General features: G+C 39.8%; 3 protein-coding genes across 4 annotated transcripts in view; 1 reads left to right on the top strand and 2 right to left on the bottom strand.

The window, feature by feature from the left end:
* Positions 1-12,705, bottom strand: part of fat3b (FAT atypical cadherin 3b) — a 69,339-nt gene extending 56,634 nt beyond the window's left edge. The window contains exons 1-5 of one of the 2 annotated variants that reach the window (XM_084942449.1): positions 12,249-12,705; positions 8,395-11,390; positions 8,146-8,280; positions 7,014-7,215; positions 1,155-1,273 (exon numbers count right to left, since the gene is read on the bottom strand). In XM_084942449.1, coding sequence (XP_084798575.1) covers positions 1,155-1,273; positions 7,014-7,215; positions 8,146-8,280; positions 8,395-11,367 — 3,429 coding nt within the window. In that variant the 5' untranslated portion in view covers positions 11,368-11,390; positions 12,249-12,705. Of the gene's footprint in view, positions 1-1,154; positions 1,274-7,013; positions 7,216-8,145; positions 8,281-8,394 lie in introns of both variants that reach the window. The other variant, XM_084942450.1, reaches the window with a different exon arrangement.
* chordc1b (cysteine and histidine-rich domain (CHORD) containing 1b) lies at positions 12,699-20,752 on the top strand. Its single transcript, XM_084942451.1, has 11 exons — positions 12,699-12,898; positions 15,589-15,638; positions 15,722-15,778; positions 15,927-16,087; positions 16,573-16,673; positions 16,883-16,941; positions 18,620-18,690; positions 18,887-18,992; positions 19,141-19,260; positions 19,360-19,422; positions 19,597-20,752. The coding sequence occupies exons 1-11, from the start codon at positions 12,835-12,837 to the stop codon at positions 19,768-19,770; spliced, it is 1,026 nt and encodes a 341-aa protein (XP_084798577.1). The 5' UTR covers positions 12,699-12,834; the 3' UTR covers positions 19,771-20,752.
* A 1,246-nt stretch (positions 20,753-21,998) lies between these two features.
* LOC146379134 (tyrosinase-like) lies at positions 21,999-26,017 on the bottom strand. The gene is made up of 5 exons (XM_084942452.1): positions 25,167-26,017; positions 24,700-24,916; positions 23,483-23,630; positions 23,203-23,384; positions 21,999-23,023 (listed from the first exon to the last, which is right to left on the bottom strand). Exons 1-5 carry the CDS (start codon positions 25,986-25,988, stop codon positions 22,758-22,760), a joined length of 1,635 nt encoding a protein of 544 aa, XP_084798578.1. The 5' UTR covers positions 25,989-26,017; the 3' UTR covers positions 21,999-22,757.
* Positions 26,018-26,506: the final 489 nt, after the last annotated feature.

Here is a 26,506-nt window from a genome sequence, read left to right on the forward strand (position 1 = left end):
AAGCAGAGAATTCCCGTACAGTGTATCTCTTGCTTACAGACTGAGTGCTGAGTACAGAAACCAAGAGAGTAACACTCGTTTGGCATCATACTGTTTGGATGTAATGCTTTACAAGAATTTTATAGTATAAACATCAAAATTACCCTGGAGGGTAACGTTGACTGGCTGTAAACTTTTATTAATGACTGCCATTGAAAAATAAGCTACTTTTACAGTTAAAAAAGCTGAAAAGTTTATAACCTGACATAATTTTAATGTCGTTAACGAGAAGTTACGCATAAAAAGTGCATAACTGTACCCTGTATAACTAAATATGATTTTTCCATGTACAATAAATACACAGATAAACTTGAAATGACCTAAAACTGGTATACTTTCAATCAAAATGCGATTGGATATGCTGGAAGTGAAATTAAGGGACTAACACACTGGCAAAAATTTTGAATATAAAACAATCTTACCCTGTAGACTTCTTGTCTACAGAAGCTCAGTGATGGCTAAGACTGCTGTACCAGTCATCTGCAGCAGAAGACCACACTGGGGCTCTTCCAGCCATGTAAGAAACAGAAACTGAGGCTACAGTCCATATGGCCTCACCAGGGTCAGAATTTGGCTTAAAAAACATGAAAGCATACGCCCCTGCTTTGTATCAACAGCTTAGACTGCTGGTGTCAGCAGTCTAAGCTGCTTTGTATATCTTGGGCCACTTAGTCAAACAGAGCATAGTTTAATCACCACATAGTTTAACCACCACTGCCTTTCTGAGTATTGATGATGACTGATGATGATCCCTTTATGATCACAGTGATCACATCTTCTGCCATGTCAAAAAGCTCAAATCATCTCATACTGGTTTCTTGGACATGACATGAGTTCACTGTACTCAAATGCCCTGCACAGTCACCAGCTCTCAGTCCAATAGAGCATTGTTGATTCTATGTCTCCAAGAAATAAGGCAGTTCTGACGGCAAAAGGACATCCAAACTGCTACCAGCAGCATGTACCAGGTGTATTTAGTAATAGCGCACTTTGGGGACATCCATTTAAGGCTTAAAATTACAAGGGAAAATTATCTGCTTGTTATGTTCAATGCTATAAAAGTCTGTGGGTAAATGTATTTAACATAATGATTCAATAGGCAGTGGATTCTATACCTGGATGAAGACTTCAACAGAAGCTGACAGAGGTGGAACCCCCCTGTCCATGGCACAGACAGTCAGCCAGTAAGAGTCTTTGGTCTCACAGTCCAGGATACCAGAAGTGTAAATCACCCCTGTTGAAGCAGAGAGAAAGATTAATGCAGTTTTTACCTGGCTTTGAATACTTATCTATTAAGGGTGTGTGTGAATGTGTGTGTGTGTGTGTGAGAGAAAGAGAGCGAGAGTGCCAGAAAAAGAGAGAGAGAGAGAGAGAAACTGGCTGTTATCTGTAAAATACATTACAATCCTTAAAAGATCTCTTAGGAATGTCTTTGAATACTAAGTTTCCAGAGGCAAGCACACAAATTTAGACTAAAACTTTGTGTCCTGGCTTCAGTGACATTCACAGGCATTAGTGGTGCCACTGTAGTCACCTTCAATGTTTCAGCTTCTCTACGGCTAATCACAACTGACCAAACTGCTCCCACTGCTATTTGCTTAGTGCTAAATGCACCCTGAGCTGCCCTACACCAATAAAGACACACACATATATATGCACGCACAAAGACACCCAGACATTCACATATATTGACTGGCGTGTGCTTAGTGGCCTTAAGGAAAATGAGTAGCTGACAGTTTTGGTGACCTCTTCGGGGACAAAGAGAATATTTACAATGGTTGACACATGGACACAACTTTAAAAAAAAGAAAATCCGTCATCCAGGACTTTTCACAAAACCATTTAAAAAAAAGACACATGCACACACGGTCTACGGTTTTAGGGCTCATTTGTTTCTTTTCTATCCACTCCCAAGAGTATGACATTGTAGAAACACAACGGCATGTGTTACATTAGTGTTACATTAGTGTTACATTAGTGTTACATTAGTGTTACATTAGTGTTACATTAGTGTTACATTAGTGTTACATTGTATACATTGCAGAAATCCAAAAAAAGAACACTAACACTCGTAGTATCATTTCTATCAGCAAAAAATAAAAACAAGTCAGACAGAAACACGCAGGCTGAAAAAAAACGTTTTAGCTCAGGAACACAAACTCTCACCAGATCTGCAAGCTCCTGTTAAATATAGGCTCCTTTGAGACATAGACAGCCTGCACAGCATGAGCATGCACAGCATTTGTGCTTAGGTTTACATACATTTAAACCCAACAAGCTGTCACACAATCTGAGCTTGGGCAGGTGAGCAAGCTCAAATTTAATTTGTTTTTTTAATGTTTTTATTTCATGGTTATGATCTTCTTCATTATATAAGAATGGCTGCACAGGAGTATTGGCAGTTGGATGGTCTAACCTATTGTGATGCTAAATTCCTAATCATTAAAAAATTCTATAACCACAACCATTTAGAGTACATTGCAAAAATCCAGATTTTTTTCCTATTTCTAAAGGACAAAATATTCAGATACTGTTGATGCCTTGTAGATGTTTCTTTTGTCCTCCACTTGTCCATTTTTTAAGGAAACACTGAACACCATACTGCAATATGCCAAGTTTTCAGCTAAAAGCTATATAGTAATTACATTGTTGGTGCAGAAAACACTATTTCATGGCTGTGAAAATGTGTAACCGTTGGCATTTTTATGTAGATTAAACTAAAGAAATGGGAACAAATTATGTATTTTTGCATCATTATTTAAAAAGTTCCTAAAGATACAATTTAAATTTGGTTCCTTAGTAAGTTGTCTAATGTGTAAACCCAACACTAGTTCATCGCTTGAGCTGTGTGCCTTTTTAAGGCTTATTAAGTCATAGCCCAGTGTTAAGTAGTTTAACAGACAAGAATAAACATTGCTCTGAAAATGGTCAGGTACAGCCAATGTCCAAAGAAAAAAATTGAAAGACCTTCAGAAAGTCTGCATAACTGTTGATTAAGACAACTTTAAAAACTATAAGTCTGGCTCCTTGGAAGCAAAATATAAAGACATGAGGGGTGGCCAAAGACTTTGCACAGTACTGTAGGTACCATAAAAGAAAACCTGCTGCTTTATAGATAATTGAAGAAGTGCTAGGAAAAGGTGATCTACTATGCTCATTTCCAGCTCCATGTTTTAATCTCAGACTTTACTAAAGTAGCAGTACATTAACTCACATTTCCTTATTTAGCTTATGCTGTGCCTTGATGCAGCCCTTCAATTTATCTATGGTACTTTCTGAGACAAATATATAAATCTATATATATATATCTATATATATATATATATATATATATATATATATATATATATATATATATATATATATATATATATATAGATAGATATAGATATAGATATAGATATATATAGATATATATATTAAAACAGAAATTTTGACTTTTGGGGCAAAAATGAGGCTAAACTGGGTACCATTTCACTTAACCAAATGAAAAAATGAACGCCTATAGTCAAAACTCTAAGAGGAACTCTAGGAACTCCAACCCCTGGAGTATCATGCTCAATGCTACAACAAAGTACTCAAAGAAACCTTCTCCTTTCTCAATATGCTGAAAAAGACACCGATTTATCTTTTCAGACATATTTAATAATTGTTTGTGGTGTTGGAGGAAAGAAAGCTTGTCATACGGCAGATCTGTTGCATAACTTTGCCTTCAATTCAGCCACAAGGTCTGCATCCCCAGGTACACACAAATAAATCAGAGACTATGGGTGCGTTAGTTTCACCAGAAAGTGGTAGTATGTCTGATTATGACTAAGCCGCTGCCCAGGACACGCACAATGCATAGTAAAAGTGTTTGCTAAGATACACCCTTACCCTGTCGTCCTTGACCATGTCCTTTTCAAACCTCATCTCTGTCAGACAGCTTGACAGAGAGACAAGGAAAACAGAGCTGGCTGTTTCTAAAGCTCTTTGAACTTTAAGACCGACAGGCACTATTCAGTGAATTCAATATAAATCTGACTCGACAGCATCCATTCTCACCATAAATAACACACTTCAAATAGTGAACAAAAAAAATTGAAGGGTCAGAGCACATTTTCTAATCTGGAACTTTGGTTGGGTTTACATCCATCTGCCGCGTCTATTCACCATCCCCATTCTTGAGAAACAGGTTTTGTGATCCCATTTTTTAATTAATGTCACCATATCAAATAATTGATCCTAAGATTGATGACAAAATATTGTGTGCATTTCTCTCTTGAGACACAACTGAATAGCTCTGAATGTGCTATAAAAGAGGACATCAGAAGAATATATGGCCTATTCATTTTAATAAATGAAGACAGTGCTTTTTAAAAGTGTTTGCCTGTAACTTAAAGAATGCTTTATCCTGACTGTGACAAATCCTGGAGCTTGCAACCCACTAATAGAGGAGCAGTAGCGTTTGACAGCTGTCCAATGAGAAATTGCAGGGCTTGCTTTCCACCCAAACCAATGACAGGAATACAAATTTTTGTTCAAAGTGCAGGAGAGCTAAGGTTTAAAGCCAGAGAAGATCCGTCTTCTTTTCTGTTAGCCCATGTGTTTTCCACCCACGTATGATTGAGTCATTTAAACATCTAAATATCAAACGGGGGAAAAGAGGGCACTCATTAACAGCAGCTATGACTGACAATAGGGGTGTCATGGGCTATGCATGATGCATCAAAGAGCTGATTTACAAACTACAAGTGAGGGTGGGAGTAAGGGGTGCATTAGCTGAGACGGGTTAAACAAAAGAGAGTTCTCATTCTTTCTATTTTTCTCTCTGTCCCTTTCACTGTCACTCACTGTCCATCTCACTCTCTCATCACATATTTAGTTCTGGCACTAAGAGCCACAGACTGACAAGCAGCCAGAGCAAAGCCACTCAACATGGCAGCTAAATGCATGGTGGGAGTACAGAGCAGTGCTACTCTGTCTGTGCCTTACAACGCTGACTTCTACACGATAAAATGAAGCACTTGATGATAAGGGAAAACTTGGCATGTTCTTACTGTATCCTGTCCTTCGATAGTAAAAGGCATTAGCATTTCACATGCTTAGGGAAAAAAACTCTAAGTTAAAAAAAGAAAAACTTTCCAGAAGACATTAAAATATATATATATAGGTCTGGGAGGAAGAAAGCTGTATTTTCTTTTGACACTTTTTATGTACTCCTGACTCCCCTGCATGCTTTTCCTTCCTCTCTTCGCTTCACTTCCACTTCCCTCTCCCTTCACTTTCTGCTCTAACAAGCAGTCTGATTTCCCCTGGAAAATCTACACTCAGTAAACGTTCTCACTGGCTCTGATGCTCCTTACTGAGGTATTAATACTCCAGGGAATAAAAACCCCAAATACTATTACAGACATTTGTATGGATCAGTATATGCACTGTAAAACTGTTTTGCTAATGAGTACACAGCATACATAGAGTATGCAAATATATAAATGTAGATGTTTAAAGCTTGCAATTACAAAAATATAACTATTTTATTTATTGCACAGTTTTCTAATAGCATGATGATCACAACATGATGTCCTGTCCTTGTTGTATTGTTTACTTTTGCCACATCTGCTTAGACAGTGATTGGTGGCTTTTATTTAAAACTATTCATGTATGCAGTGAATGGTTTGACAGGCAATACTAACTCTGGGAAACTAGGTTTCCTATTCAAAATTAAAATATGGATGTGTCAAATAAAACATAAACAACAGCGATTACTGTAAAAGCTGTATATTTATTTTAAGATGGGATTGGAAAAAAACTGCCATGTGAAGAAGAAAGAGAACGCGAAGGCTTACTACCTGCAAGTATATTAAGTCTCATTCACTATATGTAGGGAAGAGCAAATGAGGGTCTGGTTTCAGCATGAAGGTTCAGCATTTCAGCACCATGGACAGACACTGAACTGTTAGGTTTAAAAGCTTCAGCATGATGGACAAAAGCAGAGACTGCAATGATGCAATGATGACTGGTGGAAAAGAAAGAGTTCTTAGTCACACTTTTTCAGGTTTTCATGGAAAAGTATTGATGACAGTAGCTATAAATGTTTAAGCATACATCCATGTGCCCACAACACAGCTGTTTATCTGATTAAAAAAAAAAAAAAAAGCAAATTGTAAGATCTTATTGATGTGCTCATGTTATTAATTTTCAAGTTTTACATTTAATGACATGCACCTTTTTGGGGAAGGGGGAGGCACTGTGGATGTTTTGTGCATTTGTATCTGTGCTATCTTCAGTAGTTAGCCCCTAACATTCAGACAATACTCACAGTTAAGACTAAAATTTAAGTTGCACAGCTATAGTACATGACCCAATATGCACTAAAATGAGGCGTCCTATTTTCACATTTGGTATTTGATTCATTTTATCCCTGGGTGAGTGAGTCATGGCTTCTTGTTTGGATCAACATGTCTTCAGCTGCAGTTTCACACTGCAGGAAAGTTGGAGTGTGCATGCTTATTTTGGGTCAGGCCTCCTTAAATAAGTCATAGTGATTTCTCCGTACTTGGGAAGGACGGGGCTGTTGTGCAGGAGAGCCTTGATCAATGTTAGCCGCTCAGCACTGGATGAGTTGTACAGAGCGGCCTGAGGCCCAGCCAATGTGGCTGCCATGCTGCCCTCATTACAGTAATGATCTCCCAGTACACAGCTCCCACGTGAGGCCCCATTAACACAGTGACTGTCACTATACCTCGCACGCTCTTTGAATTTCTTTCTGTAACAAACATATTCGCATTGACTCAAGAACTGACAAGTGGCCATACTTTCTCTACAAATTACAATTAAATAAATCAAATAAAAACCTAGGCAAGCCATCTTGAAAAGCATGTGAAAATATTTCCTATGCAAAAACTTAGATGTTGATATTCTAAGGATGGCACTATGGGTTATTGGATTTTCACTTTACATAAATAGGCTTAAAAATTGATCTTGTGTCACACCTGTGTCTTCGTCAATCGTAAAAGTGCCCAGGCCGCTGCCTCCTTGGATAGAGTACTTCAGCACGCCATCTCGTCCCTTGTCGTCATCTTTAGCATTGACAGTCATGACACTTGTTCCTGCACGAGAGTTCTCCTTCACTGAGCCTCTCACAGCAAAGTCGGAGAAGTAAGGCGCATACAAATTCTCATTGACATCCACCACCTGAAGAAATGTAATGGTGCACATTAATTATGACAGCAAAACTGTATGATATTATCTGTAGTGTGCAATTGTGTGGCATCAGTAGACCATCTGTATATTTCACTTTTGTACATGTTATTGCCTGTCTTGGAAGTTAAATGTACCGTGAGCTAAATGCTGTCACGCATTTAATCATCTATCTAACCAGTGTCATAAAAATGAGCGAAGAATTAAAAGAAGAAAGATCTAAAAAAAAAATACAATTGGACATCTTATCAACAACTGGAACCTTGAAAATAACCAACCAAATTATCAATGATAATGTAAATTGACAAAATTGATCATTGGATTTTTTTTCTGGACAGCACACAAGAGAGGTAAAGAAAAGAGTGCAGTGGGTGGAGAAAAACCTCAGGGGTGATTTGCCATAGAAGAATAACAATAAGAGTTAAAGGGAAGGTTCACAAAATGGTAGTGAGACCTGTTTTGATGTATGGTTTGGAGACGGTGGCACTAACAAAAAGACTGGAACCTTGACACTAACACCCCAAATTATTGATAATAATGTAAGCTGACAAAATTGATTATTTGCATTTGGGAGGCAGGGCTGGAGGTGGCAGAGCTGAAGATCACTGGGAGTATCCAGAATGGACAAGATTAGAAAAAAGTATGTCAAAGGAACAGGTCAGGTTAAGCGGTTTGGAGGCGAAGTCAGAGAGGCAAGACTGAGACTGTTTAGATGTGTGGAGAGGAGGGATGGTGAAATTATTTTACAAAGGATGTTAGATATGGAGTTGCCGGTTAGGATCACACACAAGATTTATAGATGAAGTAAAGGAGGACATGTAGCGGATTGATGTGACAGGTGCTAGGGATAGGGTGAGATAGAGGCAGATGATCTGCTATGGTGATCCCTGAGATGTAGAATATTTGAGCATGTGTGCTACGCACCTCTACCTCCACAAACGTCTGGCTCCTAAGGCTGGGGATTCCTCTGTCTTCAGCAAGCAACGTCAGGTTGAAAAACTGTTGTTTCTCAAAGTCCAACTCCTTTCTAATTCTCAATACCCCACTTATAGGACCGATCTATAAAAAGAATTACATCATAAACAATCTATACTTCAATAAATGTAAAAAAATAAAATAAAATAAAAAATCTTAACGTGTGCAAGATTCTGTTCACACTGTGTCATCACCTACCTCAAAAGTGCCATTAAAGTCATTGATTAAGGAATATCGAACTTGTCCTCCAGGTCCGATGTCTGGGTCCTGAGCCTGCACCCAGGTAATCACAGTCCCGGGCGGGAGATCCTCTAGTACTCGAGCACTATAGCTGGTAGGGATGAAAGCTGGAGCGCAATCATTGACATCCTCCAAGATTATACTTAGAGTAGTCACTGAGGACCTTCGAGTGCCTCTTTCAGCCATGTCTCTGACTTCAATCTTCAATATGAATATTGGAAATGTTTCTCTATCCAGCTGGCTAGCAACAAATACACTTCCAGTTTCACTGTCAATCCCAAACTGAGGAACACTGGTGAGCATTATATAGGAGAGCTGTCCATTTTGACCCATGTCTCTGTCAAATGCAGTGATGGTTATAACCTCCATGCCAATGGCTGAGTTTTCTGAAACAAGGGCAGAGTAGCTGTCCTGATAAAACTGAGGGTCATTGTCGTTTGTATCCTCAATGATCACTGTCAGTAATCTCCAACTGGACATCTGAGGAATGCCCTGATCATAGATGGTGATATTAAGGAAGTAACGATCCACTCGTTCACGGTCAAGTGGCCGCAGTATAGTTATCAGCCCACTCTCCATGTTAATATTGAAGCAGTTTTCTTTGTTACCATCAGAAATGGAAAAGAGAATGCGGCCATTAAAGCCTGTGTCACCATCTCGCGCTCGCACCTGAAATACACTGGCACCGGGAATGAGGTCTTCTCTCACGAGAATGCTTGTAGGCAAGGCTTCAAACTGTGGAGGCTGTTTGTTTGTAGAGAAAATATCTGTGTAGCTCTCATCTGGTCTCGGTCTAGCCATAGCAGATGCCTTTGAGAGCATTTTTTCTGCCAAAAGCTGGGCTACCCTTGTGTCCTTGCAGTTGAACCCTCTGGGGGGAATCCTACCCCTCACCACTGATATATTCACAAATGTGGGATCAGAGAACATCTCTCCATCTGTTGCAACAACTTTGAGGTTGAATACCCCACTTTTTAAACTATCCACTGCTAACGATCTTTTCAGTGACAAAGCCCCTGAGTCTGGATTTAAGTTAAAATAATCTAACTCATTCCCAGAGAGTATCTTGTACTCAACTAGTCCTAGCTCATCCATGTCAATTGCTGACAAGGTGACAACAGTCTGGTTGACAGGGAAATCACGGCTTATCATCCCTCTGCAAGAAACCTTCTCAAAAAGAGGCTGATTGTCGTTGATATTTATTACACGTATGGTGATATTAACCTCACTCTCCCTTCTGTAGGGTGAACCCCAGTCAGAGGCACGCACTGCAAAAGTGTAGATATCCTCTGATGATTCAAAGTCCAAATCTCTAGTAATTCTCACCTCCCCTGTTTTCTGGTCTATGCTAAATGGAAGAGACTGTTCACCACTAATAGTGTGACTTACATACCCATTCTCCCCTTTATCATCATCCACAGCAGAGACCACAAGGACAACAGTACCTACAGGTACGCTCTCGTTGACGGCAATATTGTAGAATGGCTTGTTGAACACTGGAGAGTTGTCATTAGCATCCTCGATTTGAATTTGGACACTTGTTCGCTGCTCACTTATCATATCAACTACCTCCATCACCATGAAATCCTGTGATATCCTTGTAAGCTGCCTGGTGGTCATAATAACTCCAGTCAAAGGGTTTATATCAAAGTACACTGGATCTGAAGGGTTGCTGAAGCTGTAATTGACTCTCAGAGGAGCCGGGGATATTTTCACCACCTCTATAACAGAGCCTGGGGGAGCGATTTCACTCAGCGTGACTACATAAACATCTTTTTCGAAACTCGCCATCACTGGGTCCGGTTTTGTAACCAACAACTGAACAATTTGGGTATTAGAAAACTTGGGAGGCATACCTCTGTCCTTGGCCTGAAATGTTAAGTTGCAGCCATAGGGGAATGTATCCCAGCTGACAGCTTCCGACGTTTTAACTCTGTACTCGTTCCCAACAGGCGAACGATCAACCACAAACTGCTCGAAGGGATCCCCCTCAATGATGGACACCCACTCTATATCTCCAGATATCCCTTCATCTTTGTCCTCCACATTAATTACTGCATACACGGGATTCTTTTCTTCCCACAATGGAACAACAGCGACTGCACTAAGAACGGGAGCAAATTCATTTACTCGCTGCACAGTTAGTACAAGCCTTGCTGTGCTGCTGATACCACTGTTCCCATAGAGTTTCATCCCTCTGTCAACCACCTGTACCTCCAGCTCAAATCGGTCCTGTTTGTCCATCCTTGGTCGACCAGTCAGGGTGATGACCCCGCTCGTCGGATGAACAGCAAAAAGATCTATTTTATTCTTGAAAAAGTAGTAAAACTCTCCATTCGAGCCTACGTCAGCATCTGTGGCTGTCACACGTCCTATGCTGGCACCCAGAGGGGCACTCTCAGAAACAACAAATGCGTAGGAAGTTGGGGAAAATAGAGGTCGAAGGTCATTTGTATCCAAGACCTTGATATAAACAGTGGTTAAAGCCTCTAGGCCTCCTGGGGCCGAGGCCTTAACTGTCAGAGTGTAATTATCCTGTACTTCCCGATTCAGTATAGCACCACTACCTCCATTAGTGCATATGCGGAGAAAACAAAAATCTCCCATTACAAAATCTTCAGCCTGAAAGATGCCTTCACTGTCTCCCAACACAATGGAGTATTTTATCTCAAAAGACCAAGGTGGCCCGAGAATGATGCCCATTTTGGCCTCACTTTTGGTATAGGTTCTTGCAGCAGAGTTCTCAAAAATGGACACATTATATGCAGGCTGAGTGAAGAGCAGCAAGCGTTGCCCTGCTCTAGAATCTGACAGAAGCTGGGCACGGGTTGAGTGGAAACATATGAAGAGGAAGAAGAAAAAGAAAATAAAAAGGAAAGGAAGAGAGAAGCTGGGCAGGGGGTGCATATTTCCCCACCGATTGGGCTTCATCACTATCCCATCATCCAGTCACCCTGTATTTGGAAAGAATCACAATTAAAATAAAGGACTTGATTTTAGTTGGTCATTCGGTAGGAATGTGTGTTCTGCTGATAAAAAAAAAAATAAAAACTTTGGATGATCAGGCACAAAAACATTTTAGAGGGAGTTATTATCACTACATTGATATGATGATGCTCACACTTTGCATTGAAACAATGAGAAAGGCTGTGAAGCAACGAATCAAATTCAAACCACAGCTCATTTGCACAGTGTCACAGAAACACATCATGTCATCTAAATAAAATAACAGGGGTCATAATAATAAAGACTCCTTTAACAGAGACAAGCAGGGCTGTGATATTTTCAAAAAGTAGAACATAATTACAACAAACACATCATTGTGAAAGCACAGACAACCAATTCAAAACCAATTTAACAAGTGTCAGACAACAAAAAGGGCAAAATAATAAAAACAAAGAAGTTAAAAAAAAATCTTTTCTTCTTCTGTTGCCTACAAATTTTTATTGCTGTTTTTTAACTATTGCTTTAGATACCGTGCCATTCACCTAAACCATAGGTCTCTACATGATCATGACTCAACTTCGAGAAACACTGAAATATATCGGATCTATAGATAGGACTGTACCAGCAATAAATAAATAAATAAATAAATCTTCAATCACAATCCAGCGATTTAACATCAACATCCCTGCTGAGAGGCTATGCCGGGAGATCTGCACAATCGTGTCCTGCAGTAATCCAGTGAAAAGCGTCTCTGTGCAAAATCCACGAGTTTATTAACTTACACTTTGTTGCTACAGTGTGTCGCTTAAGTACCGGTGCTGCATACATTTGTACAGACTTCACTTACACATTGCAAAGTGACCTACCTTTAGATGAAACCGATGCAATCAGTGAAATTAAATCCTGTCCCATTCTCACTCAATAATTACAAAAAAGAAATGAAAAAAAAAGGCAAAATGGCCGCTTATGGATGCGCGAAAAAAAAAAGCCTTTAGATATATCCCGATAGGCAGTTATCTAGTACGCTGCAGCTATCCTCGTAAAACTATATAGCTATTGCCCCCGTTCCATGCACCTGATAACTGTAAGCCTGAGTGCAGAGGGCTATCCCGGCTTGCATCTGCAATAGTTACAACCAAACTAAGATTAGATAAGTTCTACATTCGTTTTCTATAAGGTTAAAGTCCGAGAGAGATGTGAACCAGAGAAGATGTCGCTTATTGCAAGTTTGGAAGCGGCCAGCATCAGCTGTCGCCTGTGTGGGACCGGAGTGCGCTCACAGGCTGGAGGTGGTGGCGGGCAAGCGCCGATCTTTGCCGAGTGCAGCCGACAACATCCGGAAGTGTAACGTTCAACACCTTAAAGCAAACGGCGGCGAGCTCTCTGACACACGAGCTCTGTAGTGGTTAGTTAGAAATCTGATCATTCGTTGTACTACTCCCATCAGTCACTATGTCTGTTTTGTGTTATAATAAGGGATGTGGACAGCGATTTGATCCAGAAAATAACCCAGCCGGTGAGTGGTCTTACTTTACTATCGATGTCCATTGTATGTTCCCTGAGTGTTAGCAAGCTAACCTCTCATCATCTGGAAATTTCTACCGTGAGCAGGCCCGATGGGCCCGTGTTGCTAACCTTATGTCAGTTAGCTGTTCAACTTAATTCATTCGTTTCCTTCGTTTTATATCTGGTAAATAACACATGGGCCCTGAGTTAGTTTTATCATGCTGTAGTTAGCATGTTAAGCTCCTGCGATTAAAAGGCAACGTTAGACTTTGCGGGACCGTTGTGCGGACGCTGTAAGCGGTTTAAAGTTTCAGAAAGCCGGTTTCTTCCACATAAAGTATCTAAAGATCGTTATTCACGTATACAACGCTACATGTGTAGCCATACAAGTAGTGTGAATGCGGCAGTCACATTTTCAATTCAACGTTGGAAGTTTTAATCACTTGCTTACAATCGGCATCCCTTATAGTGATCTTAGTTCATCCGGCTGGTAATTATGTGACTGAATTATTAATTATTGTGAATCATTGAACTTTTCCACTTGGCTTTAGAAGAAAGTAGTTTTAACTGCTTTTAACTGCTTTCCATAATCAATGCAAACAATTTAAAGAGAAGACTGAAGAGACGAGTGGGACCAGTAGGCAGTTAACTACTTATTAAAAGAGTCACCACAGTGTGCAAGAAAATATATACAACAAAAGCCTTAAGAAATACCAGCACAACAACGGGGGGGGGGATGGGGGCTAACCTTAAAACACAAGTAAATACATGCACATTTAGGTAACAAGTGCTTCTGTATTATGAAACGTATTTGTGATTATATCAGTTACAAACACAGATAACACTCTGAAATGCACCAACTAAAAGCGATGAGCTCCCTTGTGACTTTTGGGGTTACTGAGGTTGGCTGTCTGACCCTGATGTTGGAAGTTGAACTAATAATCATTCTCATAACTCGGATGATACTCCATCTGCTGGTTAGCCTACATGGTTTCTATACTAGTGTTTTCTGTACTTGGAGCATGTTTCAATAAGCAGTTGTATATCCCGCATGTCTTCCCTTGACAGTCAAAGATGTAAAATTAGTAGGGGGAAACTACTTCCTCTGCGATACACACAGTGAATGAAAAGAAGTGCAATGTATTTATCATTATCTTTTTTTTCTGACTGCCAGGCTTACCCTTGAGGGAAGCCAAACTGTGTTTTGAGCCCAGAGTGTTCACTGCCAGCAGCTAAACATCGATATGTGAAAGCGAGAGCAGGTGGAGCAACCAGTTAGAAATCAGGACATTTTACACAGGCAAACATGATGTGTTTACATGTACCCAGAAGAGGGGCCATGTCTGTAGTTTAACTAAGATGCCACAGGGGACAGAGGTGTTTCAGGCAAGCCAACAAAAACAACACTTTGCATTTCAAATATAGTTTTTTACCTTTTTTAAATTTTAGCAAAATATAGATCTACGACATAGATCTTACAAATTTAAAGGAGGCCCAAAGTTCAGTTGGTGTTTCCAGCCTGTTATACAGTCAAAGTCCAGTTTTTATTTGACATATGGCGAATTTGTGATTATTAATATTTCATGCATGTAAAGGATAACTAATTAAATTCTACACTTTTTTGTTTTCTTTAAAAAAAATGTGCATTTTCAGTCACCTTACAAAACCCACAAATACTGTGGAGTAGGAAGACGATCGCTGTCATTATAAGCCACACCATTCTCCTTATAACAGATGTGGTGTTCGTGTTCATACGAAGCCACATTGAAAAATAAATAAATAAAATTCAAGATCGCAATTTTGTCTTCAGCTCCCACGACAGAAACCTCAAAGTGACTTATTTCCTTTCTTTAGAATGGTCCACCTCTATCCTCAAGTAATCTAACATTGTGTACACCCCCTGTGTAGGAGTCCAGTCTGATTTCCATTTTAATGGGATGCTTCTTTTCTCATAACAGTAGAGTATATTATCTTTACCTTCAGAGGTATGCAAGAGGTGTGTCAAAGTCAGGAAGCACAGATTGGGCACAGCTCCGGCTGTACTACAGGGAAAATGCTTGATTTATGGTACCCACCAGCCTATTTCCTTTATTCGTTCTGCAGCGATTTATTTTTAAAGAGTAGATGATGAAAATAGAATACGAGTTACAGTAAAACCTCAAATAATGATGATGGTAGTGTGACTAAAGTATATCACAAATTTGTTATTTTCAAATATTCATACTCATTTTAATATATTGGTTAAATGTGTATGTATATATTGTACTTTGTGCTCTGTAGATTGCTCAAGTAATAAAAATTTGTTTTTTGAACACTAAGGATGTTCATGCCATTCTGTCTTTCCGGTAAACACTTCTTGTAGTTATTGGTATATATATTGTTGTTGTTGTTTTAATCCTACAGTTTACATATGCACATAGTAGAATGTCAGTTCAAATTTTTTGTATTATGTCTTTAAATCATTCTGAGTACCTTTTAATAAATACTCTGAGTTGCCAGACTTGACCGCAAACTACCCATCATTACATAAAGCTCCCTAAAGCGTTCAGGCTGCTTTTCTACAACTACAGTCAGCATTTTTCAAAACAAACGTACACTTTTCCACAGCGGCTATTTAGAGTAGACTTGTAAACAGTCATTGTTCCCACAACTACACAATTTCTCCCCAAAGTTAATCAAAGATGCATTTTGTTTTCCCAGATGGCTGCACCTATCATCCAGGAGTCCCAGTATTCCACGATGCCTTGAAGGTAAAGCACCCGAAAATGCACAGCTAGCTTGTGTCCTCTTCCTGTTATTTGATCAAAGCTAATGTTTCTGTTATTTCCTTCAGGGATGGTCCTGCTGCAAGAGAAGAACTACTGACTTCTCAGACTTCCTCAGCATTGTTGTAAGTTCTCTGTTTAACCTTAGTTGTTTTCTCTACTCTATTCTCCATGGTGATGTCTCTGTTGTCTGTTGTTTCATAGTTATTGACTGGCACCTTTGCCATGGCTTTTATTTTGTGCGAGTCCAACACGGTGACCTTCTCCTCACAGGGCTGTACAAAAGGTCCCCACAACAAAGAGAAGCCCCCTGAGCCGGTGAAACCAGATGTGACATCTTCAGGAGAAAAGAAGGAGTTGGAGGACCAAAAGCCAAAGTTTAATGAGTACATCATCTCTGCACCGAAACCTCAGGAGGCGATATGCAGACCAAGGTTGGCATCAGCCATATTTTTATGTTTTTTAATGCTTTCATGTGAGCGATAGCCATTTCTGGAGGCATCATGTTTCTGTGTTGTCATTTTTTTTGTGTGTTGCACTTGGACCTAAGGCTGAACGGATTACTGTTTTTAAATCTAAAGTCAAGGCAACTAAATTGTCATGAAAAATAAGCTCTGTTTACAGGGTATTTTTAGGACTTAAATCTTCAAACGTATGCTAAGCATCAACGGGATACTCTGAAGTGTTCTTACCAAGGTTTGGGGTTTTGTTTTTTAACCTGGGTGGTTTCCCCCACTGTTAAAAGAAAGTGGACAGGCTCAAGGACTTAATACTGAAATATTTAAGCCCTTCTCAAGCAGAGTATAGATCCTATATTGGGTTTGCACCAAAAATTACCCTTCCAAATGATTACTGCACACAGAAGCACATTTTTGTTTTTTTTTCCTTATAGTATTTTAATATATATTTGTTGTTATAGTCCTGATGAGCCAGCGGTCAGATTGCAGCATAAAGTCTCTGCATCTCTGAAGCAGGCTCTGGAGAAACTTAAACTAACTGAAAATGCTGAAGAGACAAAAGGTAAGAGCTGAAATTTGTTTTTTGTATTTTCTGTTTCTCTCATTACCTCTTACATTTTAGTCAGAAAGGTGATGGTGTCAGTAGGACTTCTGCTGGGAAGCTGCCATCGTCTGTGTCATTCACATAATAGAATTTGAGTTAAAGCTTCATAAGAGTCAATGTACTGTTTTATAATTTTCTTCATGGGCTCAATTATTTTCTCTTTATAGAGGAAGAAAGTGACGAGATCAAAATTGGAACGTCCTGTAAAAACGGAGGCTGTACTAAAGTAAGTACTAACAGCAGCTTTAATGTATGAAGTCACATTTGTTTCATATGTTGTATTGTTTCTTTGTAAGTATATGTGTAATTCCAAGTTGTTCGCGATAAATAGTATTGCAAAACGGCTCTCTGAAAAAGGGGAAGTGGATCTTTTTCCTCTGTCTCTGCATTTTCTCTGAGATGGATATAAAGCTAAGTTTTGGGGGCTCAAGCTAATCGGGTCTGTCAGAGCAGAAACTCTAAGATTAGAACAGAAATTGTGAGTAAAATTGTCATTGACATGCGTAGTAGAAGCTTGGAGTGGGATTGTAGTGATTTACATAATTGTACTTGCTACCTGCTTGAAAGCCACAACACATTTTCTCAAGGGTTTCTTGCTTTTAGTTTATCCATAAGATTGGGTCTTTGTAGAAGCCTGGATTGGTACTTTTTTGGACTTTTAGCAGGAACTATTTTTCTAAAACATCGGTACATAGACTATTACAATAGTATTTACAGAATACAGTCAGTGGAAATGATCGTTTGCCGAGTTGCAAAGAAATTAAGAGACTGTCATTTCCAGAAAAAAAAATGCATAAAAGTTCTAAATTGTTTTTGAATGTCTTTGGGTGAAAAAAGTATTTAATCTCCCCAAAACACATGAATTAATACTTTGTGGAAAAACCCTTGTTGGCAAGCACAGCAGTAAGATGTTTCCTGTATTTGGTCACCAGGTTTGCACATATCTCAGAAGTGATTTTTTTTTTTTCACTCCTTATTAGAGAAACTCAGTCCTTTTGTTTTCTATGCTCCTAATAAGCAACTCCAAGCTTCAGCTCTCTCCATAGATTTTCTATAGGACTGGGGTATAAAGACCAGCTAGCCACTCCTTTGATGTGTTAGCAGTATATTTTGGGTCTTTGTAATTCTGGAATATTCATCTTCAGTGTTCTGGCTGATTGAAGAAGGTTCTTGTCCAACATTTGACAGTACATGCCTCTTCCATTGAGCCTTCAATTCAGTGAAGTCGTCCTGTACCTCTAGCAGGGATAAAAGCACAGCGTTTCCCCCTCTGTGCTCGACTGTGTGCATGGCATTCTTTGAGTAATACTCAGCATTTCTCTTCCTCCAAACACGACCGAGTGAGTTGATGCTAAAGAGTTGGTCTTTGGTTATCTGACCACAGCACTTTCTCCCAGGCCTTCTCTGAATCATTTAAATGTTCACTGTCAAATTTAAGACGAGCCCGTATTTGGTGGGAATCAAATACTTACATTCTAATTAGAATTACACTCTAATCACTTCTAACTTTTATGTAACGTGGGATTTTTTTTTTTTGTTTGTTTGTTTCCATGGATTTATGGTTGATATTCTGTCTCTCTCCATTAAATATGAAACTACTATAAAAATTGGAGGCTGTTTATTTCTTTTCAGTGAGCAAACTTCCAAATTCAGCGGGGCATCAAATAATTATTTCCCTAGCTGAGCTTTAGATTTTTATAAGCAGGACAGTTGAGGAAGTTGTTGTTGGGCGCCTTGAGGCTCAACAAGAGTTGAAGTAACAAAGTTGGAATTCTAAAACTTTAACTCAAAACATTTAATGGTTAAAAAAGAGCTAATTGCCTCATTTGCATTTTTTCGCCTGACAAAAAAGCAAAAAAGGTGTTTGTGTTTGTTGAGGGCTCAACTGTTCTTGTTATCCTCAGAGTTTTGAAGGACCTGCAAGTGATTCGGATGTGTGCCTATACCATGCTGGATTTCCCATCTTTCACGAAGGGTTAGTATTACTGATCGCTGATTACTGATTCCTTTCCACCTGTGTGTTTCTTACATTAATGCGGAATATTAGATCTGTTCTCTGTAAAAGAAACATGAAGGCACCATTAGGATTCTCCTGTTTACCTTTTCTCTTGAGTGACAAGTTATTGACTGCTAAAAATCCAGCAGGTGTTATATCTTTCCTGCATCTCCAGGATGAAATACTGGAGCTGCTGTAAAAGGAAAACCTCAGACTTTAATACCTTCCTCTCTCAAGAGGGCTGTACAAAGGGAACACATCTATGGAGGAAAAAAGATGCGGTAGGTGTGCCAGCTTGGCAGCAAGTAATCATTTATGTGTGCAGGCCTGCATAAAGGAAACTCACCTGTGACTCCATCTAGTGGTGTCTGCTGGCGGAAGCTGAAGAGCTGAATTTGAACGTTTGTCTTGTATGAAAATTCTTTACAGGGTAAGAAGGTGGTCCCGTGTCGGTTTGACTGGCACCAGACTGGGACGCAGGTCATCATTTCTATCTATGCCAAGAACGCGGTCCCAGAGCTAAGCTATGTGGATGCCAACAGCACTACGGTGAGTCTATCCGATCGTTCCTCTTCATATCAAAACATCTTGGGTTTGGATTTTTTTCCTTCTTATTATCTAATGCTGATTTTTGCTTTTCTCCTTCAGCTCGACATACACATTATATTTGATGGAGAGAAGGAATTTGAGCAGAAAATCAGCCTTTGGGGAGTAAGTCTTATTTATTATTATGTTATTAGTCTGTACTACATTTCATTCAGTTTGAACTCATTTATTTTCTTTAATTGTAATGTAATTGAAACCAACAGGAAAAATAGCAAATTTAAATTTTTTATTTTTTTTTCTTTCGCACCCTGTTTGTTAATGGAGTCTTTTGTCTTGCAGGTGATAGACGTGAGTAAAAGTTTGGTGAACATGATGGCGGCCAAGATCGAGGTAGCCATGAAGAAGTCCGAGGCGATGTCCTGGGCCCGTCTGGACCTTCCTCCTGCTCCACCCAAGGAGAGCGAGAAGAAAAAATCTGACAGTGAGGACGAGGATGAAGATGAAGATGACTGATAAGATTGAAAATAAAGACACAGTGTGTATGTTTAACTGAACCCAAGGTCACATGCCTCACAGTTAATTCGTTACCTCTTTAACTTTAGCCTTTCTTTGTCAACATCAGTGTTTTTGTTTTTCAAATTAAAGAACTTGATTTTTCTCCCTCCCTCCCTTGTGTTTTTTTTTTTTTTTTTCGGGGGGGGGGGGGGTCAACATGTAGTAACAGAATCTTTCGTTGGTTTTTTTTTTATATTTTTTTTTCCACAGTGATTTAAAAACTGACTTTCAGCAGGCTTCCAGTCAAGTCCCAGCTAAATTGCACTGAAGTCCCTGGAAAATTACATCATGCCTTAAAATAAGTTGTCAGTTTTAATTCTGCTCACTTTCACACCCATGCAGACCCATGTCACACTAATGGACCGTGGCTGTGACCAGATCTCATATTTTCAGGAATAAAATCATTTTTGTTTTTCATAAATTTAATACATCAGACCAAAAAGCTGCCCCGGATTATCTTGATTTGTCCGCTTACATCAATATGTTATCCAAACTTGTGTTTTATGAAATGTATTCTGAATCAATTGTGAGACGAGAACTATCACAGCTGAATTATCTTGAGATATACTTTGGAGATGCACTCTAACTATCCATACTTTTCTCAGTAAAAATTGTAAATTTGCTCCAAATTATGTTTTTTACTTCACTACACTCAATGTAAATTTTGTACAAGTTTTGCTTTCAGATACTGTATTTATCTTATTTCTTGTCAAAACAAAGTAGTGTGGTTTTAATGAGAATGTACTGTAATGCCAATTAAATACAAAGTATTTTAAGCAAAATATTGTATCATAAAATGCTATGCTAGAAAGCATGTGTCTAGGCTTAGATTGTATGAAGTGTTATTTGGCAAAAGGAGAAGCAATGGAAAAGTAAAGTTCTAGGAAAGGGAACCAGTTTGTCTGACCAAAAAATAAACTTCTGAGATTAAATTTTAAAACTGGAGTGGTTGTCTATGGTTTGTGTCGCAATTTGAATTCTAATATATACACTTTGCTAAATAAACCTTTTGTCTTCAGAACAGCCTTTATTCTTCATGGCATAAATTCACCAAGGACCTGGAAACCCTCCTGATATTTTGGTTCATATTGACATGATCGCATCAGTACAAGCATAATGTGAATTTTCCATTCCACCACATCCCAGTGGTACTCTATTAAATTGAGGCCGCGTTGCCATTTTCAAGAAACCAATATGAGATAATTTGAGGTTTGTGATGAGATGTGTTATCCTGCTGGAAGTGTCCATCACGCTCAGGTAGGCTGAGGTATTTGAACAATTATCACTTGGTACTAATAGACTCAAAGTTTGCCAACGTAAAACTAGCCTCAGTTTCCCATTCTTGGCTCACAGCAGTGACCCTGTCTGCTGCTGTAGCTCATCTGCTTTAAGGTTTAACATGTGCATTCAGCAGTGCCCTTCTGCATACCCTGTTTTGTAATATAGTTATTTAAATTGCTGTTACCTTCCTAACAGCTTGAACTAGTCTTTTCCTTTGACCTCTGGTGTCAACAAGGCATTTTTTAGCAAAGCTCACTGGAACTCATTTTCTTTTTCCCAACCATTCCCTGAAAGCATCGGAAAGCCTAGAGATGGTTGTGCAGGGAAAATCCCAGTAGATCAGCAGTTTCTGAAACACTCACATCAGCATGTCTGGCACCATCAACCATGACACATCTCAAAGTCATTTAATCCTTATTTCACCTTTCTTCACCATTCAGATGCTCGGTTTGAACTTCAGCAGGTCACCTTTGCTATGTCTAAATGCACTGAGTTGCTGCCATGCAATTGCATTTGCATTAGCAAGCAGTTAAATAGATGTACCTTATTTAAGTGGTCAGCAAGTGTACATTCAGTCTCATAGCTACAGAACAAAAGCATATTTCTGTTTCACACAGATGATTTAAACTCATGTTTCCTTCCACCCATTTCTGATGCACGGTGTGAACTTCAAACAGGACATCTTGACCAATTTCTACATCCGCAAATGCATTGATATGCTGCCATGTGATTGGCTGATTAGATATTAGCATTGCCAAGAAACTGAATAGGTGTACCTAATAAATTGGCGTATGGGTGTATAACATATGCAGAACAGGGTTTTGTTTTAATCTCATGCCCTTTCATGAGTGAACGAGTATGGGAAGCTGAATGCTTTTTTTTTTTAGATAAAAGTAGGTGTGACCTTTCAAAAGAAGCTTTTGAACTGCATCGACTTTTGGAATTGCAAGGACTTTTACAAATGTCACTGTGGGTTTTTTTTAATCTATTGCATTCGTCATAGGTTAGAAATCTGAACCTAATCCGTTGCAGTTGAAGTCTCGGTTCTTCACTTTTCTCTCTCTCTTCCAAAAAACATTTTTCACATTACAAACATGAATCAATTCAAACATTAATCAAAATGTGGTTCAGTCAACTCCCACATAAACATAACAAGGAAAAAAAAAAAAGGCTCTGACGAAACACTTTTCTCTTTACTCTGAATTGCAGTTGTGTATATATGCACATGACATGCTTTTAATAAACCATAATAAATGTTTGTGTATATATGGCTGACGCAACACACTCCAGACCTGATTTTCAAGGTAATCAACTAAACTGTATGAAATCTAGAGAATAAATGTGACGAGTCACTGTGGAACAGCCCCTTGAAAAAATCCATAAACGTTGTAAAGACCATGTCAGAAATGATCTTCTTGGTAGAGTTTGACAAGATACCAGTTGTAGGAGGAACATGTTTAAAGCTTAACATGGCCCATAATCCATCTTTGAAAGTTACTGCATGCACAGGTTTTTATTCCCACTTGTAATACAGTTAAATATATTGGAAATATCAGATATCATAGAAGTTGTTTTTAGTTAGCATATAGTTCAAAGTAAAAATTCACAGTGCTTTTATATTAAAATTCATAGATCTATAAGGCTAAGCTAGACAGGCTTTGCCTTCACATAGTTGTTTGGTAGTTATGTTGGTTGGTTTCCTCTATTTCATTGCTCCGGATAAGTGGTTGTCTTTCAGGGAGAGCAAATGCATGTTTCCAGCTTCTAGCACGCAACCAGGATGATCCTTTGTACCATCGTTTTGTAGTTAGGACCGCAGCAGCTATGGCTATTGTCAAAATTCCTCCACAAAGCCCTGCAAGAAGCAGCCACGGCCACACGTCCCGCAACTCCTCGAGGGAAGGGTGCAATGATTCTGCTAGCTTTTGACCTGCAAAGAGGACATAGCTGGTTATGTCAAAGTAGGCAAAACAGTAGAGTTTACTTTTTAGGTTTCAATAAACCAAGATAAGTAAATGACCTAAGCCCCTAAGGGCAAAATTCAATGAGTGGAGACGAGAAGAAGAAGAAGAAGAAGGGACTGGCATAGGCGATCATAGGGTAACTCACTAGCATCTAGCAGGTGGGTGTATTCATATCCCAGGTCTTTGCTGGAAATGAAGAAGTCTCTGTTCCGATGCAGAGGTAGGATTGGTGCCATGTGGTATTCACTGTTATGGCCTATAGGAGCATTTGACTCTGGATACTGGGATGGAGATGGTCTGTGCCTCCTGAGCCACTGCTCATAAAGGCTAACAGGGACAAAAACAAATACAGTACCAGTGTTAAGTTCAAGCATTGAGTGCAAATGTACGGTTTTCTGTGTTTTTAAGGTGTTTCTGTCTCTCACCAGTCAACAAACGCATGATGAAGCAGAAATATGGGATCGTTCGCAGAGCCCTGCACTGAAGACATGGATCCGTTCATGTACACGTGTAGAGCAGCATGCATGTGCAAACGAGAACTGTTTCCCAACCCCGTCCGAGGGTCTCCAAATCCTATAAAATGAAAAGTCTCTCATCAGCTTGACAAACATAGTAGCATGTAGTTGGGTTTTTGATGTTACACAAAATTTAATTCTGTTTTTATTTACATAAGTCATGTCACTTCAATGCAGAAGTCTGAAAATATAGCTATAGCTATATAGCTATACAGCTCCAGTCAAAGGAAATTTACGGATAAATTTGAAACCTTAAGTCCTTTAGTTAGGGGATAGAGTGGCTCTGTTTGTCTATCCACTTGTCTCCTTAAGAGGAAGGATCACTGCAAAACAGTGATAAACTGTTCTGAGTTATCACTTTTTATGGAACATTTTAAAAGAGAGGATGACAATGCACTCTCCATGATCTATGTGGGCTCACTGACTAGTTTGGCACGTATGAAAATGATGTAAATCATATGGTGTGGCCCTTGCAGGGAACAGAGCTTAACACAACTGCACAGCTATTGAGGATTTTGGACCAATCTGCTAGACAGAGCTTTATGTTATCACCATAAACGCCCGTTAAGGGAATATCTTTCCATCCCTTCTAGTAAGGTTCAAGATGCTTTTACAGTCAAAGTTACTGATGCAGTTTGGGTGGAACATCATGTCCGAACAACCTGATAAACTTGTCCTTTATTTTGTCACATTTCTGTAAATGTTTATCGATTAGTCCCTTTCTTTCTATGACAGCTGAATTTGTGCAAAACACTGCTGTAATCCTGAAGGTACTTTAATCCTACACAGGTATTATATGTTAGTAAACCCAAGAAGGGCTAGTTTTTTGGGGGGGGGTTGTAATGCATTTTACTGAGTGAATTTTAACACTGGAGACCCCAATTTGAGGTTCATTTTAACCAAATTTCATTTTCACTATATGTACAAAAATCAGTTCAAAGGCCTCAAAATGAACTGCAAATAACCAAAGACATCGAGGGCAGCCTACACATTTCAGGTGCCCAGAGACAGGCAGAGAATCAAAATAACGCAGTAAAAGCAAAGACTGTATGAGTGATAGTGAAAAATAGGAGCGCAGAGAGGTAAATTGCAGTCTGGGTTTGTATATGTGGTCAGGCTTATCTGACCTTCCAGAGTGTTTCTGAAGCTCATGTTGGCACTGCGGTCCATTGGTCCGGTGTCATAGTTGGTCAGACTCAGCGTGAACTCCACATCATCTGAAGTTGGTAGTCGTTCCACTAAATTGCGATTGTGGTTTCCAGGGTTACGACGCAGGGGCCCTTCTTCTGTAGCATCGCACAGCACACCTCTGGCACTGTAGTCCTGGGCTTGGGAGCACAGGACCTGTGGATGCAGACAGACAGTAAACAGTACAGAGCATGCAAAGAAAATGTGTTTGAAATTAGAACACTTTGAAAATAGTCCTGCTCCGAGTTGACTGTATGAGACCAAATGCTGACTGCAAAAGCAGTATTGTATTATTGCAGTTGTTGTATAGTTGATTATTGTATATTTTATGTTTAAAAAAATTGCCGTATGCGTAAAGAAAGGTTGTCTCGTCCTTAATTAAGTGAGAGCAAGTGAACGCGTTTACCGTCCAGGATGAGAAGACCGAGCCGGGGCTGATAAGACTGGGATCATGTGTGCTCCGATCCCCCATCAGCTCGTCTGTGCACACGTCACAGCCCTGGGCATCCCTCCAGTCCCAGTACGGGATGGTGAAACTCATGTCTCCAGTCAGCTTCCTGATCTCGTGCTCCCAGTGCAACAAGTATGCTCGGTGCCACGGGAGAAATGCGGGCGCCCAGTGGGCAAAGTCCACATCGTCCCACACATTCCCCGGCCCGCCTAAGAGCGCATTCCGGGACACGTAGTAATGCATCCACACAAACACGTCATACACAGACACTTCGGCAAACATCGGGTTGGTTCCGTTTTGCATCTCCCTGTAGGTTCCCGTCACCACAACATAGTCCCTGCTAATTGTCTGCTTGGCCAAGTTCAAGTAGGACACGAGTTTGATTCTTTCCGCCCTGGACAGGTGAAATATATTCCTCCTCAGAGACTCTCTCCTCTCATTACAGTTCTCACCAAAGTAGCCAAACATGCAGTCCCCGCAGTTAAAACCCATAAAGTTGTCAGTACACTGGCATGTGCGGTTGTAGAAAACCAAGGGCCACTTCTCTCTGTCGTCCAATCCCGAGAAGGGGTACTGCGGCCCGTCGGGCTGCGCAGAGACCACCACATCCTCGCAGGTGCCCCGGCCCGAGCTGGCACCGCAGGCCGAGCCGTCTCCTTCCCAAGGCGGGCAGCACTCCTTGGTGCGCAGGGCTTCCTGAGTTGCGCACAGGCGGGGGAACTGTTGATAACTGGGTACAAAACACAGAAGAAAACAAATGATTTCCAGAGACCACATTACAGCAATCTTTCACGTTAGACCAAGACCAAGAAATTAACCAGAAATGTTATGAATTCTTGGCTTAAATCCTCGCCCATTACCCCCACCTCTTTTTGTAGAGGCAGTCACATGCTGCTCAACCTCACTTCAGGGGATGGGGGTGGGGGAGGTTAAGCACTCTACCATGAAAAATAAGACTTTGAATGGGATTAACAGTATCTAGCCTACAGCCTGCAGACTTAAGTGATGTAAAACTGAAATAATTATGGCCTGTGGGACTTTTTTTGTTTTGGTTATCTGATGAGTCTACTGCAAGATAAACCTGTATGCCCACTTTTACATCAGAATAGTGTTCTTTCTTCTTTATTTTCACAGGTTATGTGTTTCAGATTCCATCTGCGTGCACAGCCCTAATAGTGAGAACAAAACAAACTCATGATCTACACACTCACGTATTAAAATGAACAGTTTTTCCTGCCATTACGGGATGAAACTCACCATGACAGTACCCAAACCACAGGAGAAATATGAACAAA

Source organism: Perissodus microlepis, chromosome 10 (assembly GCF_051167445.1).
Source record: "Perissodus microlepis isolate ML-2025 ecotype Zambia chromosome 10, ASM5116744v1, whole genome shotgun sequence".
Lineage (NCBI taxonomy): Eukaryota > Metazoa > Chordata > Actinopteri > Cichliformes > Cichlidae > Perissodus > Perissodus microlepis.